The following is a 22538-nucleotide window of genomic DNA, read 5'->3' as shown; positions in this document are numbered from 1 at the left end:
ATCTAAGTAAAATAATATAATAATACTTGCAGGATGCAATTCAGATTTCTTTTTTTTTTTTTTTTTTTTTTTTTTTTTTTAATTGCATAAACACAGGAATATAGTCTCTTTAAAAGCAACAGCCTCAGTTTTGGTTGCCTGGTGCTGTAAACTCTGCTCAAACCTTGTACACCATTTTCCATGGGACTAAACTCTACACGTTGCACAACCTTTCAAGCACATTAACATCCAACAAGAACAGGGAGACTGGCTGAGAGGGGACCAAGCACATGGGTTAGGAGAGAATCTCTCTACACTAATTACCTCCTGAGTAGTCACTCTTTGTTTTCGTCAGCAAAGTCCTAATTACCAGACTTTCCCACTACAACACCGTGGCCTTTGGACCCATAAATCACTGTCAGGCCTCAAAGGTTCTTGCAGATCACTGAGCATCCTTACAGAATTTAAAAAAAAAAGGTCCATAAAGGGCCTTCTGAAGTTGTTTGATCCATCCTCTACACCTCAGGAAAATCTCTCTGGATGATCCAAGGGTGTTTGCGTAACTTCCATAGGACTCCACTACCCATTCACACAAGCTATTCCAGTGTTTCGCTCTCTTTATTTTAACATTCCCTCCTCCACCACCTAAAATTGTCTTTGATGAAATTTCAGCCCATTATTTCTGATTCGATAGCTTTGGGGAGCAATTTACGTCTCTCTACTCCATAGGAATCTCCCACAATTTTGAAGGCAATTCTTAAATCTCTCATCCATCTCTTCTCGAGACTGAGCCACCCAACTTTGTAAGTCATTCTTCTGCTTTCCAGATGTCTAAATATCCTTTTCACCTTTAATTAAATTAAACCAAGGGTGATGTGTGCAACAGTTATTCAGGTTTCATGGACCGCCAGTGTTGTATGAATCACAACTTAAGAACCACTACCCTGAAATGTAGATGCGTTGTGTCAATGGCAATAAAGCTCATGCTCAGGTCACAGGAAAGACTTATACACCAAAGGATAGAGAGGTGGATATCAAACCCATAACTAGACCCCTAAGGGAAGGTGATGTGGTGTTTTGGGGGGCACTAAGCTCTATTTTATCTCACAGGGAAACAAATGAGCTCTCCAGGTTTTCACAAACTCCAAAAATGGTGTCATTTTTCTACATAGCTTCTCAAATACAGGAGTCTTGTTCTGAAAATTACAAACCTGGTGTTTTATCCTCAGAGAATAAGGCTGAGAGGAGAAGCCAAGAATTTCTGACAACAATTGTAGGCATAAACTATTTGCTGGCCTGTCTTCAGAAAGGATTGCTATCCTAATGGGCAAGGTTATCTGCCATAGTCAGAGACCTGACTTTGCAATCACTTTTTCCAAATTTCATTATTCTCAATACATATATACACATATTTTGTATTTTACACAGCTGAGTATGGGTGCATGCCTTGTTAAAAGTACCTGCAGAATTTATAAAGTAAGTAGAAAGGACAGTACAAAAAGCAAAACTCCATTTACAGCAATGAATGAGCAAAATGGCTGGGTTTTCCCATGGTCCTTTGCATTCATCATGAGAAAAGCATTTTATGCTCTCCATGGGAATAAGAAGATAAAGTCTGATAGGCTTGTACATTTGTACATGTATATAAATATATAGAATCATAGAATCATTTCAGTTGGAAGAGACCCTCAGGATCATTGAGTCCAACCATAACATAACCTAATGTGTATACATATACACACACATTTCTCTATAGTGTTTACAGGGATATTGAGCAATGTCATACATCTTATTTCCTAGCTTAACAATTAAGAAAATAACATCCCTGAAAAAGTAAAATCACTATTTATTAGAGGTTGAGGTGTAGATGCATTTGACAGAAAGTAATTTATAGTATTTTCAAATGGAAATGTCATATGGCCACATCACCCCCAATGCTGACCTAGTTTGCTCTTTCTGGATCTCCAGATCTGGTTTATTCTTCCATGATTTACCAAAACAAATTGTCCCCAGTGAGCTGAGCTGATCCTTTAGTTCACAAGCTTCAGACATCTCACACTTGAGCCACCACAGGCATATCAAAGATAAAAAAATAATGCATTTTGTCTTACTTTAAACCTCGTTCTCCAATGAACATAAAAAAAAATCATTCCAACTTTGCTCTTCACTTCAGTCTCAACTTACTTAAGGTCTGCTGAAACCTTTATCAGGGATGTATTTTCAAGAAAACTAAGTAAAATTACAAGAATTTTTGATCATATTAGGTTTGGATTTTATAAAACAATAGTGTGGTGACAGTTCTTTTAATGTCCTCCATTGCCACTTTCAATCCATTTTGCATGGGCCATTTTATTGCGGAAAAAGCAAATTTCTATCTCTGAACAACAACTACAACAAAAAAGCTTCAGAAGAAAACAATAAATGTTTCAGGCCAATATTGCATCTGTTTCATTTCTTGAAAATCTAACAAACCTCTAATCTCTTCTCAAACATTTTTCTTACTAAACATGATTATGCATAGCAGGTGTAGCTAATCATAGTCCTCAGAATATTAAATATATATGGTACAACATTTTCAGAAAGCTTTAGCCCTAGATTATACTGGCAGCTTGTGTAACAAAATGATAAACTTCCTCAATTATTACTTGAGAATTTTATTTGATAATAAAAATTACCAGAAGAAAGAAGATTGCACAAAATCCTTAATCCATATCTCAATACTATGCTGTCCTTCAGAGAGTGTTTTTTAAATAGCAGTTGACAAAATCAAGTGTTTAAATGTCTGTCCAGGTTGCTTCAGATAAACATTTATACATGAAATACCTACCCTTCTATGACCTAGAAAATGTACTGATTACCTCTAGAGAGCAAGTAAGACTAATGTAGGAATTCAACAGTTTTAGATTTGCCTAGATTGCAAACAATATAGAAAAATATAGTCTTAGTTATCTGTTGGTCAGATAAAAGGTCAATTGTCCACAATATGCTATTCCTCTCACCAACAGATTCCCACTAAAGCTGACTAATTTCTTTTTTTTTCAATAAAGCACTTCTTCAGCTTTAATAATAATTAAAAAAAAAAAAAAAAAAAAAGAGTTTGGGATTTTTTGTTTAAAACCACAGCCAGAATTGAAGTGTTCAGTAAAGTTTAAAAAAGTGCTCCTGGCATTATTTTAATATAAAAGTAGCATGTAAAATACATTTTTGGCTGATTCCAGTTAACGTAACCATACTTTTCAACCTGCCTAAGCAGGGTGGGATGCTTTCAGATGAAGAGTCAGGCTGTCAGGGTTTTGGAAGGATATGCATTAATTCAGTGACTCACCTTGGGCAAGTCACAAATTCTGTCCTCTGTCTGGAGGACATAAATATAAAATATATGCTTATCTCACAGGGGTATTACAGACTTAAATTCTACTGATGCTTCTACTGTATCTAGATAATTTACAAGCAGGTGCCAGATTTGTGAAAGGTAGAAAATAAATGCAATTATTCACAATATTATACAATGCAAACATAATGGGAACCCTGAATTATAATTAAGGAGTTAATGAGACACAGAAAGGTTGTTCCTCCATCCAAATTTGAAGCCATGCTAAAGAGGAAGAATAAGAATGGGAAGGACTCACTTTTAGATTTACACAAGGGGCTGGATCCCTGACTGTGCAAATGTGAACACTCAAAGGCACCTGTCCTGAAGAATCCAGTGTAGTCTGGGATGACAACCTGCTTTCATGCTGTGATACCCGGACAGCTGAAATATTCATAGTTTTATATTTAACTATAGATATCAGCTGAGATTAAAGACCCATATAACAAGTTGGAATCTTTCGTGTTTGCTTGGAAAGTGAGAGTCACATTCTCTTCTCTAACAAGGGGGTAATACAGGGAATTAACAATTAACTAACTAACACTTAAAGAACTAACACTTAAAGACTTAAAGAGCTAATACTTTGAAAGTTAACCTTCAACCCACATCACTATTGCCTAGCCTTGCTTAGCTTTGTGTAACTTATTGTATGAGAAACAGGAGTTCGATGACACCTTGCAAAGATAAAAAACCTTGGGTGTATCCTTGGGTGAACTAGATAACAGAAACTTGGGCACAGGACAGGTGATATGCCAATTCTAACCAACACTCCTGCAAGTATAGATACTGGCAGACAGTTTTTCTGATGATCATTTCCTTCTTCATGTCCTTCCTCCTGTTCCCATGTCTCCAGCTATAGCCTCATCATGACATCTCTTCCATAAGGAAGGATAAAACCAAACAAATATCTATTAATTTCTGTTTCCCTTAGTCATTTTATCACCATTCCTGGAAACATTCAAGGCCAGGCTGGACAGGGTTCTGAGCAACATCATCTAGTTGAAGATGTCCCTGCTTATTGCAGTAGGGTTGGAATACATGGCTTTTGAAGGTCCCTTCCAACCCAAATCATTCTGTGATTCTATGATTCTGTCATTCTGTAAGTTGGGTCACTGACACTGACAACAATTTAATATTCAGTTTAGTTTATTTGTTCCCCAGGAATCAATACTGGGCCCTGTGTTACTCAACATCTTCATAAATGGGATGATGGGACTGAAAGCACCTTCACCAAGTTTGTTGGTGACACTAAACTGGGGGGTGATACATAAACACAGAAGGGAGAGGCTGAAAAGAGTGGGCTAGCAAGAAGAGTATGAAGCTTAACAAAGACAAGTACTAAGTCCTGGACCTCTAACCAAAGAGCTGGCTACAGTCTGGGATGTGTGTGGCTGGGGAGCAGCCTTTAATGTAGGGATGAAAGGGTTAATGAAAGGGATGTGGGGGTTCTGGTGGACAACAAACTGAACACCAGTCAGCTGCATTACATTAAAGCAACAAAAGCAACTCAGATCCTGATCTGCATCCACAGGGACATTGCTGGTGGACATAGAGACATGATCATCCCACTCAGCTCTCCTCAGGTCGCAACTAGAATATGCTGTCTAGTTCTGTTACCCACAGTTCAAGAAAGATGCTGACAGACCAGAGAGGGTCCAAAGAAGAGCCACAAAGATGACCAAAGAGATGGAGAACTTGCCCTGTGAGGAAATACTGAGGGATTTAGGACTTTTCTGCCTGGAAAAGAGAAAAAAACAGAAGGCTTGGAGGACCTCATCACAGTATTCCAGTATTTAAAGTGAGGCTGCAAAGAAAATGGAGGATCTTTCTTCAGAAGGAGCCACAAGAAGACAAGTTGCAATGGCTACAATTTGCACTAGAAGAGTCCTCATCTTGCTGTAAGAAATAATTTTTTATACAGTGAGAACAACTGTTCAGTAGAGCAACCTCCCCAGGGATAAGGTAGAGTCACCATCACCGGATGTTTTCAAAACACCTTTGGACAATATGCTAGATAATCTCAACTATGCTCCCTCTAAATGAAAGTTTGGACCAGATGACCCTTTGAGGTCCTTTCCAACCTGAAGTGTTCTATGACTTTGTGATTCTATGACTATTCAGCCTGAATTGCTTTAAAACATGCCTCGAACATATCTGCCAGCAGGAAGACATGATGTGTGTTTGCAGTCTCTAGGTTAAAACTTGGAATGGTTGTGTTCGCCTCTCAGACATCCGTGTATCAGCCCACCTAACTTCTGCCCTTAAGGTGTCATTCATTGAAGATCATTGAACGCAATGGAAGTGGGTTCAGATGAATCTTCTACCAGCCTCTGGTCCACCAAGGGAACAAAATGAACTTCAGGGGTTGGATATTGTTGGGTTACAGGCATTGTCATGAGGCAGTATGATAACAGAGTCTTTTAATTATTACAGATAGACAGCAAATGGTGGAAACTCTAACTACAGAATTATGGTTGTATTAGCAACCCTTTGTGGAACGGGAGTTTAAACCTAGACACAGAAATCAGTTGAGTACACAAATTGTTCATTTATCCTTCATTTCTCAGCTAGACGCACCCCTGTTTATAGCTAATTCTGCTGTACAACCTGTGATCCTGGTACTTCCTATATCCTGGTACCATTTAGTGCTCCAGGGCTGGCCCCAAGCTCTTTTGTAAGAGGTTTGGTATAGACATGAGTTTGGAGAGAAAAACAGTTTTTCGTCCAAAAATGGCAGCTCAAAGAGATTAAAATAATTATGAATTCATGTTAAACTCATTAAATTGTTTTGGTTAATTTGAAAAATGATAATGTGAAAGTTCCTCATAAATGATTTAGTGGGGGAGTTGTTGGAAAACATCACATTCTAAACTTTTGCAACATTATATTTAAAAGAAAAAAAGAGCAAAAAAGTACCCTTAAATTAAAAAATAATTATGTGTTGTTTGACTCAAAACTGCTTTTGTTGTTGCTCCTTTTTCTTTTAGCAGAAATAATAAGAAAAATCTTGGATCTGTTCCGTCCTGTTTTGTTGCTGTTTTCCTTCTGAATTATGTGGTTTATCCAGAAAACTAAAACTTCATTTTTATGCTAACAACTCTGCTTCTACAGAAAGCCATGATAAAAAGGCCTGGTCTGTGACCCAAATTGTTAACACAGCAGGTAAAAGATCCAGCACAAAGGAAGACAAAGCCAAACAAAAATGTGGATACATGATTAAAACTAACTTTTAAAATAAAAGAAATAAATAAAAACATTTCATATCTAAATAAAAACATTTCATGGCTCACTACTGCCCATCTACAGTGGGCAAGACTCAGGAAGCCAAGTGGTCCCTCCTTGCCTATAGCATACACACACATCTATATAATATATACACGAATAATATAATCTATATTGAGTGTGTCTTCAATTAAATACATAATATGAATTTAGGAACATTAATATTGCATTGAATGGTCTCTGTTATGGCACTCATAGAGCCATAGAGAGGAGAGGAGAGGAGAGGAGAGGAGAGGAGAGGAGAGGAGAGGAGAGGAGAGGAGAGGAGAGGAGAGGAGAGGAGAGGAGAGGAGAGGAGAGGAGAGGAGAGGAGAGGAGAGGAGAGGAGAGGAGAGGAGAGGAGAGGAGAGGAGAGGAGAGGAGAGGAGAGGAGAGGAGAGGAGAGGAGAGGAGAGGAGAGGAGAGGAGACAACCATGATTTCACCTTAGCATCAAGCTGTGCCTTTCTACATGTCAGCCTTGAGAGGAAAGGAACTGCAGGTCAGAATGAGAAATACAGAGGAATTTAGCACATAATTGTGAAAGGGGAAAAAAAATCCTCATTCATATCTGGGCAGCAAGAAGCAAACACAGCAATTTCGTTACAGCCTCAAGAGGCAAGGCATTATTTACCATATGTTGTCACCTGCATTACACAAGGAGATAAACCCTGTGGAGTGCAGGTTGCACTATCAGTGGAGTTTAGATGGTGGGGATTCCTGGCACACGTATGACTGTGTGCTAAAAATGATGTGAATCTAAATAAAATCCAGGTTCTGCATGCAAAAACATGTGTGCATTAATATGCAGGTGCTCAGTGATAATACTGCTAGGGTGTTAATGCTTGCATGTGATTCATAATCAGGGCAGAAAAGGTAAAAAAAGAGTGTGTTTGCATTGAGAGAATACATTAATCAGCCCTGTAAGCAGCCAGTTAGAGCAGGATCCTTGGAGGAAAAGCTTTTACTGGATACACATTAGACATTTTGTTTAAAGATTAAAGATCTCGTGTTTAATCAGTTTTAGAGTGGGATAGAAAACAGGATTAATTGACGTCCCTTCCATCAGTCTCCCATACCGCTGGAGTCACAAATGATGCGCCTCTTCAGCAAAGCGGCCGCCATCAGCAGCAGGTGCAGGAAATGCTAATTGTAATTAAAGAGTTTATTTGGAATCAGGGAGCAGAGTTTTAATCAGGATGTGAACAGAACCTTGCTGTGTGAACCTTCAGAAAGTGGTTACCAAGCCGTTTTAAACCAGAGAGAGGAGCTTTTAAACTTCTGGAGTGGGTTTTCAGCTTGATTATCTCCTCAGTGGGATGCGGATGAACATGCTCACTGCACCAATTATTGTTATTATTTTGTACTTACATAGCATTTACATGGTATTTCTTACTTAATGCTCTCAGAGGACCTTGCAAAGGGCAGGTAAGTTCTATTCTGGTCTTAAAACTAGTGAATTAATCCTTAAAGAGGCTAAGGATGCCAGGTGACATGATTCTGCAAGAGGGTTTGGTGGATACAGAACTGTGCAATGAGGCCCCCAAGACTTCTACACTGTAATTCACTACATCTATCCTGGTTAAAGCATCACACAATGTGGAACCACCATCATCTTGACCTCAGTTGCAGGTGTCAGTGAAAGCCTGGGGTGAAATCACATCTCATGGCTCAAATGAAGACATGACTTCGTAAGAACTTCAGACAACACAAGCACTTACCAGCTTGCAAGTAGAACTGCGTCCATTCAAATTCGGACTTTGGGAAAACAGAAATGGGTGGTTCTAGGTCCAGGATGCCTCCATCTAAATCCTTGAAAAGGGCCTTCCTCGAACCTTTGCATCTTTTTTCAGGGAACATGGTGTCTTCAGAGGTCTGTACACTGACAGGTAGGAGAGGCAATGTTATTATGAAGAAGAGAGCAAAGGAAAAAGATGATACTGTTGTTTGTAATTTATTTACACTGACTACAAACACTTCTGAACATACATGCAATGTCTTGATATTTACTGGCTGAACTCACATGTCTAAGAAGAGAGAAGAAGAATGGAAAGCAGGCTAAAGTGAATGAAACCTAAGCATATCAGTTGAGGTCTGGCATACTCTGAAAAGAAATTCTGTTTCATACCCAAACAGACAAAAAAAAAACTTGAAAGAGAAAACTCATACTAATAAGACACAGTCCATAAGGATTAATTTGTTTATGAACCTGTTTTCTTTCTTGTTGTTTTTCTTTCATACCAAGGTATTTGGGACTGTGTCTGCCCTAAATTATGTTCTAATAATTTGGAGATTTAGAGATTCAATATCATTTTGGTTGTTTTGATGGTCTTAAAGTGAATTGTGCATTGATTTCACTCAAAGCTACACCTGAGCCAGGGTTTCCTCACTCAACCACACGTATCTAGTAGGAAGTGATTATTCCCCTGGTACTGTCTCCCAGACAATGAATAGCTATTTCATTCTTTCTAATGAGAGGTTCAGATCCTAAGAATATAATAAAATTATACTTTGAAAATAAGAATAATAAGGAAAGAGGTTTCAGAGCATTAGTCCAAAATAGAACAAAGTTCTTTTTGGGTAGCACGATGAATTATCTTGGCAAACTACATCTAATTTTCAAATAAGTTTATCCAATTTTATCACCACTATACTCTCAGGAGTAAATCGTAATTTTAGTGGTTTGAAACAGTCAGAAAAGCTTATAAATTTTTATATAGATCATTAAAGACTGGTTTTCACAGAGGGAAGTACCTGCAACAGGGCAGGTTTGTTGGAGGGGAGCTCATCTCACCTGAAACATATATAGGACAGTTGAGATTAACAATTTCCCAGACAAGGGTCTCTATTGATTACAGAATGAGTTTAGTGTCTTCTTTAGATTACATGCCTAATTTTTGGATCATTGAAGTGCAGTAAGCTCAATCACATATTAAGGATCTTAAGTACTTTTATCCTCATTTTGACTTAAGGTTTAACACAGCTTCAAGTAACTGGCCATATCACTCCTATTACAAAATACAACGAGATACAATGACTTGTAATCCAGCAAATTCCATGGAGATATCTTCAGATCACCACGTGGATACACATGAAGTCTTGAAGAAAACTTAGAATTTCTTGTGCTCAGATTAGAAAAACCCAATTACTGATATTTTGAATGCCACAAACAGATATAGGCAGAGATTTACAGTAAGGGCAGAGAACCAAATGAGAAGGGCAGAGAACCAAATCAACCTCAGACTACTAAGAAAGCACTCAGTACCCAATGTGTATTCATTATGTTTGAGAATCACCAGCTCTCGCAGTGGACTGTGTATTCAGCAGCTCACTGATAGTATAATATTGAGGGATGGATACAAGAGCGGAACATAATGGGAGCTGACAAGCTGGACAGGTCTCAGAAATCCACACACAAAGTAATGCCCAGAGCAAAAAAGCAAAAATATAGAATAAAATAAAAATTCTGGCAAAAAAGCTGGAGGGGCTCTAAACATAGCAGTGTGGGACACCTCCAATTATTTTTGACTGGCAAGTGGAGTCCACGCTGGATTTTTTTGCTACTTCAAGGCTTTCCTGACATAGCCTCTGTATTGTGTTCGCTGGATGTAATAAATAAATAGGCATGTGGTTTCCACTGGACGTGGTATGTTTAAACTGCTGCAACTTAACTTAAGGTTACAGATGGAGTTCTCCCCTCCCTTCTGCACATTCCTTCACAGGGAGATGACATTCTCCCTGGGCAGAAGCAGTTCTGGCAATCATTTGACATCTCACAGCCTTGCCTGGTACTGATCAACATTTCTGATGCGATCTCGCAGGCAAAAATCAAGCTCCGCTTCCCTGACGAAAAGGACATTCCCTGTCTCTGGGGATTTTTTGCTGGAGGTCCTGACATTTTCTGAAGCCTGAGGCTGAGAAGTCGGAGATGCTCACGATGGAGTTTTAAGAAATAGGATGTGTGAAGCTTGTTTTGCTATATGAATGTCAGTAAAAGGGGAAATCCAAGAGGACTGGTCTGGAAACGCACCTTGATGGAATCTGAACATCAGATTTAAAATTTGCCCTAAACTAAGCTTGTTTTTTCTTTGATTTGGTTTGTTCTTTCTGGATTTGTGTTTTTCTGTGCATGTTTGTTTGATGTCTGAGCTTGCTCATTTTTGCCAGCCAGGAGCATTACAAGAGTAGAGACAGAGACAAAGAATGGGAATGGTCTGCAGACAGACTTCCAGTCTAAATTAATTGCTTAAGCTCTTTGTAAGAAAATACAAAAAGACAGCTGATACAAACAAAGGTGAGGATAGTCCCAAAACTGCAGATGCTTTTGTTTGTTTTTTTCACAAAGCATTGAAACAGATAGTTCAATATAAAGTATATTACCTTGTTGGATGAAAGTAGAACTTGTCTTTCTCATTGACATGTAACATCCTTGATTTCTCCGCTGTGATAAGAGGCATGATGCCTAAATGGTCAGCGTTTGACATGATGCAGACATCCCTGTCTTCACTGTAGCAGCTCTTTGTAAAACCAGTGAAGGTGACTCCTGTCAGGTATTAAGAGAAGATCAAGTGAGAAAAAGAGGTTAGAGGAGTGCCAGAACCAGAGCTAGAAAGATTCCTTTCTATGACACTTTCCATGTTAAATTGCTCCTTTATATGTATGTATATATAAACATGTACAAATCATTTTTAGATCAGACTAAATGCAATCTTCTGTTTGCTTTAGTACATTCCATAGCCAAGTTATATCTTAAGTTGACACAAATCAAGTCATGCCTGTAGGAAGTGAAATCAAAGGAAACAGTAAGTGGGAAAGAAACAAAAACCAAATATGTTTAATAAATTTTCGTTTGAATCAGAACCAGATTAATGACAACCTGACTTAGATGGTTTATCCACTTGCCAGATGTTAATATAAGATGAGTTGGGTCTAGTGAGATGTGCTTGGCTCTGCCACTGAACTCTTGTGCAGCTACAAAACCCATGTTTTGCCACAAATTTTCTGTGAGACCTTGGGCAAGTCTATTTGTGTTTTTCTGTCTCCCTTTTTACTCAGTAAAAAGAGCATAATGTATTTTCTTACAAAAGTAGGGAGCAGTGAGGGATAAAGACATGAAAAACTGTGATCCCACCACAGCAACCTGTTATCTATGTTCTGCTATATGCAAATATTACTCTGGGGACGATAAAATCCATTTGAACCAAAGAAGTAGGATACATAACTGATGTTTATCCCTCTTGTGCAATCCCTTATAACAATAAAAGCCATAACTGTTTCTGTGCAGCTGTAGTCATTATGTTCTATGCAAATTCTATACAAAGTGTGCTATTGCCTTCTCAAATTTGTTATCTTTATTCAGCTAGAGGTAACTATAGATCAGAGAGATAAATCAAGTGGAAAAATAGTACAGAAGACAGGCATATTTATAGTAAAATACATACATGACATAATTATACTGCAGTAGATTCAAGAAGTGAAAATTATCAATCATTTTATTTCTATTATTATTATTATTTAACTGTATCAAACTGAAGAAAATTCTGTTATTAATATCACTGAGGCTGAGATTTTCACACCGTGTCCCTTTGCGGGTGTGGAAGTCTACAACTTCAGTTGGAAAAATGTAATTAGTCAAGAAAAACAGTGACAAAATTGTCTGGTCAGTGGATATGGAAGACCAACCTTTCAGCTTCATGAGTCCCAGGACTTTTGGACAACGTTCAGTTTTGTGCCACGGGTTATCTGGCCTTTGGCCAGGAACAGTGGTAAATGTAGGCCATAAAATCCCAACGCGACCTCTTAGAGGGTTGTATGGTGGTCGATCCTTGGCTGTTAGATCAGCTGAGTGTGGCTTGATCCTGTCACTGATGCAGTCAAAGGTTGAGCTTGTTGCGATGATGATGGAGTTTCTAAGTTCAATGAGTCTTTCCCCCGTGTGGCATTGCTTGGCATAGAGACAGTGCACTATTAGCATGAGACCCACTGTGTTGTCCACCAGCACCACATTGTCCACGATGCCACTGCTGTCAAGGTGGAACATGAGACCGTAGTCATAATTTTTATAGGATAGAAAACCTGTAATCCTAGTGCAGGTCTGAAATCCATCTCCCTGATACAGATGAATACCATGGAGACTTGAATGGGCCACATTTTCACTGCAATACTCTCCATCTAGAAAACACTCTTGACCCCTGATATGGAAGCCGATTCGCTCAGATCCTGCCACGGCATTGCCACAGAGGGAGACACCAACAGCAAGGTTCACCTTGATGCCAGCAATCCAGTTTAATAAGCCTTCTGGCTGCCTGCTCAGAATAACAAGATTCCTGATGAGAGAATGATTTTGTCCTTCCAAATCAATACCAGGTCCAACCGTGTTGAACACTGTGTTATTGTGCAAGGTGATCCCGTTGCTCATGACCACTTTAATGCCAATGCCACAGCTACTATGAATGCTGGATGACACCACCGAGGACCCTTGGGATATATTCCTGAATTCGACAGCAGAAAGCTGAGGAGGCCCGAAGTTCAAAAATTCCACATTTAAGAGCTGAAGGACACCTGCAGTGAGATAACTACAGTGAAATAAAAGCTTACAAAATTACTAAGAACTGCTAAGAATGACACCCATTTAAACAACACTCGGGCATAAAACAGTAGGCAATCTCGGTCATTATATCCAGTAATAGGCATTTGTTCATATTTTATATATAAAGTTATAGTAGAAACCAGCCAACCACAGAACAGCCCCTCATAAAATATTCCATTACTTATGAAATATTATTAGTACTCATGTTTGATACATGTCACATGGTCACAGTTTGCTTAGAATTGCATAGCACATGCAAATGGGTACACCTGCTGTCAGACAACCCTTTCTTGGACAGAAATGTTCTGGCTGATGAATCACAGAGTCACAGAATCACAGAATGTCAGGGGTTGTAAGGGACCTCAAAAGCTCATCCAGTCCAATCTCCCCGCCGGAGCAGGAACACCCAGATGAGGTTACACAGGAAGGTGTCCAGGTGGGTTGGAATGTCTGCGGAGAAGGAGACTCCACAACCCCCCGGGCAACCTGTTCCAGGCTCTGCCACCCTCACTGGGAAGAAGTTTCTTCTCAAATTTAAGTGGAACCTCTTGATTTCCAGTTTGAACCCATTCCCCCTTGTCTTACCATTGCTTGTCACTGAGAAGAGCCTGGCTTCATCCTCATGGCACTCACCCTTTATGTATTTGTAGACATTAATAAGGTCACCCCTCAGTGTCCTCCAAGCTAAAGAGCCCCAGCTCCCTCAGCCTTTCCTCATAAGGGAGATGCTCCACTCCGTTCAGCATCTTCATGACTCTGAGCTGAACTTTCTGCAGCGGTTCCCTGTCCTTCTGGAACTTAGGGGCCCAGAACTGGACACAATATTCCCGATGTGGTCTCACCAGGGCAGAGTAGAGGGGCAGGAGAACCTCTCTGACCTACTGACCACCCCCCTTCTAATCCACCCCAGGTACCATTGGCCTTCCTGACCACAGAGGCCCAGTGCTGGCTCATGGTCATCCTGCTGGCCCAGGACCTCCAGGTCCCTTTTCCCTACACTGCTCTCTTACAGGTCATTCCCCAACCTGTACTGGAACCTGGGGTTGTTGCTGCCCAGATGCAAGACTGTACATTGAAGACAGGTAAATCTTAACTACCTTGGAACTCTGTCCCACTGGAATCTGTCACATGTCCCACCAACACCCTCCCAGCACAAGCCACATCAGCCTTGATCTGCACGTTGCGTGTTAGGAGTCCAACCTCTGCAGCCAAAGGGATGCGTCTTCCATCTCCTGTATCATGGGAAAGCCCTGGGGAGTTTTAGAGAGAAAATGTGATAAGTGTCTATCCTACCCATAAACCAGCACTTTGAGGGACATAAAGCCTGACAGCTCATGCACAGCTTCTCTGCAGAATCTGCATTGACATTCAGGTGTGTTTTTCCTACAGCACAATCTATGTGGATCAGCACAAAAACAGAAATGCCACTTGCCCATCAAATATTCACTGTGCATTTATATTTTACCAACATACTTCATCTTTAGAAAAAGAAGGTGCTAAATCTTTTCCCTGCGGTGTGTAGATGACAAATCAATGAACAGATTCACACTTCATTTTTTTTCTAAGCTATATGTTCTGGAATTATTCTTCAAACAATGCAGAGTTGATCTCCATAAATTTTCATTAGGATCACACCAACAACAATGCTAGAAAAACAATTTGCTACAGAGTCTTAGCTGCATATGTTTTCTGAAACAGTTTTCTAAATGAGACTTTTCAGAGTTTATGTAGGTGTCTAGCTTGGAATTCATCTCAGATAACTTCAGATATCTACAGACAAGATTTAGTCATCCAGACTGTTTTTATGTACAATGGAGAGCAACAGGCAATTCTCAAGTGCAACTTTTTTATCTATTTTATACAACTGCTTTAGGGGGAGATGAAATACGAGTGAGCAGTATGTATTTTTCTGCATTGGTTATCAAGGGAGCTGAGAGTGACAAGCTCATGTGTGAACATTTGCTGTAGAGATCTACATTTGCCCAGGTGAATCCCAGTATTTACATAGCTCTTAATTCTCCCATCAGTCTTTTTCTTTTTTTTTCCAGCTATATCTAACGACTGCTGCAGTAGTCAATGTGTATGTAATAATTTCATCTCAGGATACATTTACTATATCTACATTAGCTAAGAAAGTAGGTTAAGAATCGTTCTCTGGCAAGTTTCTTCCTTCCCTAGCAAAAAAAGAAAGGCCCTGCATAGAATACTGGAAATGGGGTCTAGATGTGCTGTCCTTTGAACTACATGGGTTTTTTTGTACAATGCAATTGTCACATAAAACTGTGCTATGGAGTCTATTATAGATTAGCACTATGGATAATTGCAGAACAGGGCTCAGTTCTAAGTGAAGTTTTATTTACTAGCACAGGTATAGCCATTTAAAACACATATTTTTGAACCTATTTATCCATCATAATAACTTCTGTGCCTAATAGCTTGAGTAAAGACTAAAATAGAAAAAACAAAAACAATTGCAATGCATATGAAAAATCCTGGTTTGGGATCTTCCAAATTTGACTTGTTAATAAAAATTATTTTACTTTTGTTAAATAGATGGTAGTAAATATACTTTATAGGCTTAAATAAAATTAAATAAATTATCAAAAGTTCATCTCTTTATCCAGTTAAATACAGATCCCATATAATCTATATAGGAAATCAAGCTATAGATTTCACATTTATTTACATATTAGATTACAAATACATTAGTTTCATTCCATGGAGTTAATAAAGATTTACACTCAAAACTCCATGAGTCTTGTTATTTTAAAATTTGAAAAAAAAAGGTGTGTGTTTGGTTGGTTTCTTATATCAGTTTTTGGCACACCACATAAATTATGCAAATGACCTAAAAAATATCTGCATTTATTTTTTTCCTTTAAAATTTCAGTTACTTTCTCTCTCTGTTGACTGGTTCTACTTAAAACATGAAACACCAGGAAGTTTTCCAGAAGTATTTAGCACTAAATTAATTCTATTCACAGAAATTCAAGTTAGAATCAGTTATTCTGTGCAACACTGAACATCACATTTTCAGTATCAAAATAGCAAGAAAACAACAGGTTGGATCTGTGTGAGATCTGGAATTGAAAATTAAGCATCGGAAGATGGAAAGACAGATTCCTTACCAATATGCCTGTGCAGAAGACGTTCATGAATTCTTATGTTAGGACCATTAACCTCTTTAAGCGTAACTACTTCAGCTTGGTGGGCTTCGTAGGAGGAAGAGCTGATCACAATATCTCCACCCTGATCCCAATCCACTTCATCTTCCACAAAAATCCTGCAATGCCAAGATATTAGGCAAATGCCATTAAAATTATGAGAGTTATGCTGACGTATTTCCTAAAAAATGAACATCAATTTTGCCTAGGTAGATCTCAGAAAGAATCCACAGGCTATCACAGAACATTTTGGGTTGCAAGGGACCTTAAAGACCACCTAGTTCCAACTCCTGTGCCACGGGCAGGAGCAACTTCCACTGGACCATGTTACTTAAAACCATATCCAGCCTGGTCTTCACAGAATCACAGAATCATTGTAGTTGGAAGAGACCCTTAAGATCGAGTCCAGCCATTAACCTTGAACACTTCCGTGGATGGGGCATCCACAGCTTCTCTGGGCAGCCTGTTCCAGTGTCTCACCACTCTCATGGGGAAGAATTTCTTCCTTGTTTCTAACCTAACTCTACTTTTTTTCAGTTTAAAAGCTTTACCCCTGGTCCTCTTGCTATGTGCCCTTGCAAAATGTCCCTCTTCCTGCTTTCTTGTAGGTCCCCTTTAGGTACTTGGAAGGCCACAATAAGGTCTGCCCGGAGCCTTCTCCAGGCTGAACAACTCCAACTCTCTCAGCTTGCCATCACAGGAGAGGTGTTCTACCCCTCTGATCATCTTCGTGGCCTCCTCTGGAATTGCTCGAACAGGTTTGTGTCCTTTTTATGTTGGGGACCTCAGATCTGGAAGCAGAACTGCAGGTGAGGTCTCACCAGAGAGGAGCAAAGGGGAGATGGCCATGTTGCTGGTGATGCAGACGAGGACATGGTTGGCTTTCTGGGCTGCAATTGTAGGTTGCCAGGTCATGTTGAGCTTCTTATACATCAACACCCCCAACTGTCAATGCACAAGCCATTTGCTTCCTTCTCCCTTCTACTCTGCCCTGGTGAGACCACACCTCGAATATTGTGTCCAGTTCTGGGCCCCTCAGTTCCAGGACAGGGAACTGCTGGACAGAGTCCAGTGCAGGGCAACAAAGATGCTGAAGGGAGTGAAGCATCTCCCTTATGAGGAAAGGCTGAGGGAGCTGGGGGTCTGGAGCTTGGAGAAGAAGAGACTGAGGGGTGACCTCATTAATGTTTATAAATATGGAAAGGGTGAGTGTCAGGAGGATGGAGCCAGGCTCTTCTCAGTGACAATCAATGGTAGGACAAGGAGTAATGGATTCAAACTGGAACATGAGAGGTTCCACTTAAATATGAGAAGAAACTTCTTCTCAGTGAGGGTGACAGACACTGGAACAGGCTGCCCAGGGGGGTTGTGGAGTCTCCTTCTCTGCAGACATTCCAAACCGCCTGGACACCTTCCTGTGTAACCTCATCTGGGTGTTCCTGCTCCAGTGGGGGGTTTGGACTGGATGAGCTTTTGAGGTCCCTTACAATCCCTGACATTCTGTGATTCTGTGATTCCATATACTAATGCTGACTTTCCTATTTCTTCTACCTAAGCACCTTAAGTCTTAGCTGCCTATTAGTAGACTTATCATAACAAATACCTTTTCTTTTCCTTTTTATTTATTTTAACAATGGAAATAATTGTTTGTGCCCTATTTAAGACCAAGGAATGAACTCTGAATACTTGTATCTTAGCACCTCATGATATTTTATGCAAAAAATATCAGCAGAGCAATACCAGCCTAGTTCCATTTCACTAAGTGCTGAAATGGTACGTTTTGGACAAGAATCTACTTACTGGGAACACTGATCTTATTCAGGCAAAAAGAACAATTTCCAGAGGATAATTCTAATGTTTCACGGTTTGAATTAGCATCTGAAACTATCTTGCATCCTGCTTGTGAGTTCTTTGTACTTCCATTGCCCATCTCTACAACAAGATTCCCAACAATTCCTTCCCTAAATGCAGATATTTCACCTCTTTCAACTCTTCCTAGGAATTTTTGTTACGCCTGACTGATAAGTTGTTTTTTCTTTGAATACATGTATTACAGTTTAAAATTAGGTACTTGGAAGAATTAGAGTGAAAGGCAATAAAAATTTTGTGTGACACAGAATCAAGAATGAGAAAGGCAAAGATAGACATGTAGGAATGCAAGGAAGAAAGATGGAAAGACAGAAGGAAGCAAAGAAGGACAGAGGAAAGAATAAAATCTCAGTTTCATTCTTCTTTAAAATTCAAATTAATTGAAAAATTGTATCATTTTCTTGCAAGGTGTAACATAACGGTTCTCCTTCTATTTAGACATATTTGAAACAGAGCCTATCACAAAGGTAAAGAGCAATAAAAGTCATAGTAACATTAATACAAATCATAGGAACAGGAGCCCAAACTTAATATTTGGTGGCATATTTGGGAATATATTACCTTTCATTGCCAGAAGCAACATTGGCTGCCAGATGTGTCCAAGACATCTTGGGATAAGCACTATAAATTTGCACCTTTCCATAAACCCCTGGGAAAAAACAGAGTTAAAGAAACAGCGAAAAGAACAAAGGTTAAGGGAGAGACTTGGGAAGAAATGAACCAATAACTAAAACCATGGGAATCTTTAAATTTATTAAAGCATGTTTCTGTATTTTATGAAAAGTGCCAAAACAGCACAGAACCTCCACAATCTGGGGCCACCAACTTGTCCCCAAGGACGTGGAACCACCAACGTGTCCCCAGTGTGTCCCAAACAATGTGGGGCCCCCAATGTGCCACCAACTTGTCCCTAATGTGTCCCAAAAGTGTCACCAATGAGCCATCAATGTGTCCCTAAGGATCTCTGGCCACCAATGCGTCCCCAACTTGTCCCCAAGGACCTGAGGCCACTACCATGTCCAGTGGGAACCCAGGTGTCTATGACAGGACCCAGGTGTCTGGAATGGACCCAGGCATCCGGAAGGGGACCCAGGCGTCCAAGGATGTCAAGTCCAAGGGAAATGCAGGTGTGCGGAGGGGACCCAGGTGTCCAGGAGAGACCCAGAAGTTCCAAAAGCACCCAGGAATTTGGGAAGGACCCAGGAGTCTGGGAGGGAGCCAGGTGTTCAGGAGGGACCCAGGAGTTCAGGAAGGACCCAGGAGTTCAGGAGGGTCCTAGGAGTTCTGGAAGGACCCAGGAGTTCAGGAGGGTCCTAGGAGTTCTGGAAGGACCCAGGAGTTCATGAGGGACCCAGGTGTCTGGGAAGGACCCAGCTGTTCAAGAGGGACCCAGGAGTTTGGGAGGAAACCAGGAGTTCGGGAAGGACAGAGGTGTCTGGGGCACCCAGGAGTTTGGGAGGTATCCAGGTGTCTGAGAAGGACCCAGGAAATCAGGAGGGACTCAGGCATCTGGGAGGGACCCAGGAGTTTAGAAATGACCCACGTCTCTGGGAGGGACCAAAGATTTCGGAAGGGACCCAAGAGTTCCGGAAAGACCCAGGCGTCTGGGAGGAACCCAGGTGTTTAGGAGAGACCCAGGAGTTTGGGTAGTAATAAATGATTAATAAAGTAAAATTACTATCACATGGAAAGGCAGTAAGGAGGATTGTACCATAGAAGTCTCATTAACTCAAATTTGAATTGCAGATACAGGTATCTGCCTTAAAAAGAAAAAATCATCTATCTAAGAAAACAAATTAAGTAGAAACCGTGGGAATGAAAGAAAGGAAATTTACTCATCTATTATTTATATTTCTGATCTGTAAATAAATCATTTTTTTTTTTCTGGAGAGGAGATCGAAAACCAGGGCAAAAAGCCAAAATATAGGAACTTTTCATATAGGTGACATGTTTAAGATGAATATTGAACAGTTCTGAAGTCTCATTTGATCTTTGATCATATGTTAAGCCACAGCAGCACATTTATTTTCTAGCCCTTAAAATTGTGGAAAGTCAAATTTCTGTATGTTGTTATACTTCAACTCTTAAGTAATTTAGACTTAAAAAAACCCTCACAGTCCATTTCATTGTCAATTTGGTTTCCCTCTTGCTTTCCAAACATTCCACTTAATTGTTTGATCAACGTGTTCAATAGTTTCTCAGTGTTATAATAGTGCAGTAGTTTCTCAGTGTCACAAATTGGGGATTTTTTTGTTTCTCTATTATTTTTTCCCCCTGAATTTCTTTAGTATCCTACAAATCTTGACGCTGGAAATTTTTCTTGAGAACAGTTTGAATTTCTACTGTCTTTCCAAAACTTGAGCAATGAAAAAAGTCTTGCGATGCTCAAGCACTGTTTAAAACATTTTAAAATGTGGAAAGCAGAAAAATTAGCTTATTTCTCAACCATAATTATGTGAGAACATGTGAAAGTTAATATAAACCTTTTTGTCAATCTATGGGTTCAAATGTTTGGAAATATTTATCTGTATGCATTTGGACCCATCTGGTGTAATGGGATGTAATTCATCTCACTCAAGCCAGACATTTAAACTAGTGATGTGAGTTTAAACTCATCATCCTAGGTTGGAAACTTGAGGGCAATTCGTTCCATCCTAAGAGAGACTAAAGATAAACTGAGATCAAACACCCTCGGTAACGTGCATTTATCTCCACTCAACAAGGTGGTTTTAATACCTTTAGTTTTTACAATGACCACTTACAAATCTGAAATGTAGAACCAAGACACTCAAATCTAGAACCAAGACTCTCAAATATAGACTCAAGAATCTCAAATCTAGAATCAAGTCTCCTGTTTCTCATATGAAGACCTCAGGATTTGACACTTAGTTGCTTGCTTCTGTCAAGTTTTGCCCAAGCAAAATCTCCACAGAAAACCCAGGAACTAACCTGGTGAAAATTGAAAATTTTAGCTCAAAAACTGCGCGTATCTTTGTTAGATGTTTCCCTGTACATAACAGCAACAAGTTCAACAGTGGTAGATTTGCCTATTGCCTAAAATAGGTTTCTTATGAAAAGATAAACTCGTGTTTCATACCAATGCTCCCTGGGTGGACATTTATTCCTTTCAGATGATCACAATAAATGTCTTCAGATGCACGAAGAAGAAACAGCAGCTTTAAGTCCCTTTCTAGGGGGTGTTGAAAAGAACCTGCAATAAAGAGACAACAGCAACAACCACATAGGTATCAATACCTTTTGTAATGGTGAACCGGAAAGGGGCACTGGGGTACATGAATCCAAATTCAGAGGTCTAAATGACTGAGCTTTTTCCTCTTTGACCCATTTTTGCCTTTCAACTCCTTTACAATTTCACCTGTTCCCAAGTGTGCTGGTTTTGTTAAAAACAAGTTTCTCTTTTAGTGAATTTGCCTGTCAGCTAAAGTCTTCATATTAGCTGCATTTTTCTGAAAAGCCAGATACATGTTTTGGGTAGACATAGCAATGGAATGCGAGGTCATTGATAAAGATGGACACACATCTTGCAAGAGGGACAACAAGAAACAAGTGACCAAAAAAACTGACCATCAGTATAACGTCTCATTCACATGATAATTCATATAAAAGTGGGAGATCATGAGGATCTCGTCCCTTTTCCTTCTGACCAACATTAGGAGAGGACCTTGCGAGTCATCCTTGAGAACTGAGGCCAGTGACAGACTGAATCCAGTTCCATTGGCTGCAGAGTCCAGTCCAGGCCCTGCAGTTGCCGGAACTTTCAAGATTGGTTTTGTATATTTTGTATTATTTTCTCTATTTTTATCAGTAGCATTAGTAAAACATTTTTTAATTTTTCCAGCTCTCTTCTCTCTGTCCTTCTTTCCCTCCCAATCACCTGTATTTAGTGGGAAGGGGGAAAGAGGGAGGGGAAAAAAGGGAAAACGGGGGGTTAGGGAATTAACAATACATCTGCCACAGTTTTATTGTCACCCAGCAATCAAAACCTCAACACCAGATAATAATGAGTTCTATCCACAACTGGTAAAATGGTCTTTCAAAACTATTGAACAATAGAAGGAAATGAACAGGGGAAAAGAAAAATGTCCAAGAAGTTTTAGTGTGTGTGATGTTGCTCAACTTGTGGTGATAACTTTGCTCAGTAAAATATATTCCAATAGTTACTTCACTTATTTCACTGAGAGTAGTTTATATTTTCAGAAGAAAATGGCCCAGCACTAAACAGATACTAAGGAGGAAAAAGTAGGACAGTTTTTGCCCTGGAGAAATGTATGTCGAGTCCAGTAAAA

General features: G+C 39.7%; 1 protein-coding gene across 1 annotated transcript in view; it reads right to left on the bottom strand.

Annotated features, from left to right (window-relative positions):
• Nucleotides 1-22538, bottom strand: part of PKHD1 (PKHD1 ciliary IPT domain containing fibrocystin/polyductin) — a gene marked incomplete at both ends in the record, with an annotated part of 264384 nt that overhangs the window by 62247 nt on the left and 179599 nt on the right. Inside the window, 7 exons of the mRNA XM_080341064.1 lie at nucleotides 8331-8491; nucleotides 10990-11152; nucleotides 12292-13170; nucleotides 14296-14448; nucleotides 16327-16481; nucleotides 18793-18880; nucleotides 21329-21442. Coding sequence (XP_080197190.1) covers nucleotides 8331-8491; nucleotides 10990-11152; nucleotides 12292-13170; nucleotides 14296-14448; nucleotides 16327-16481; nucleotides 18793-18880; nucleotides 21329-21442 — 1713 coding nt within the window. The remainder of the gene's footprint in view (nucleotides 1-8330; nucleotides 8492-10989; nucleotides 11153-12291; nucleotides 13171-14295; nucleotides 14449-16326; nucleotides 16482-18792; nucleotides 18881-21328; nucleotides 21443-22538) is intronic.

This window comes from Nesoenas mayeri (assembly GCF_963082525.1).
Source record: "Nesoenas mayeri genome assembly, chromosome: 3".
Classification (NCBI taxonomy): domain Eukaryota; kingdom Metazoa; phylum Chordata; class Aves; order Columbiformes; family Columbidae; genus Nesoenas; species Nesoenas mayeri.
This window is presented reverse-complemented; position numbering and strand designations above follow the sequence as displayed.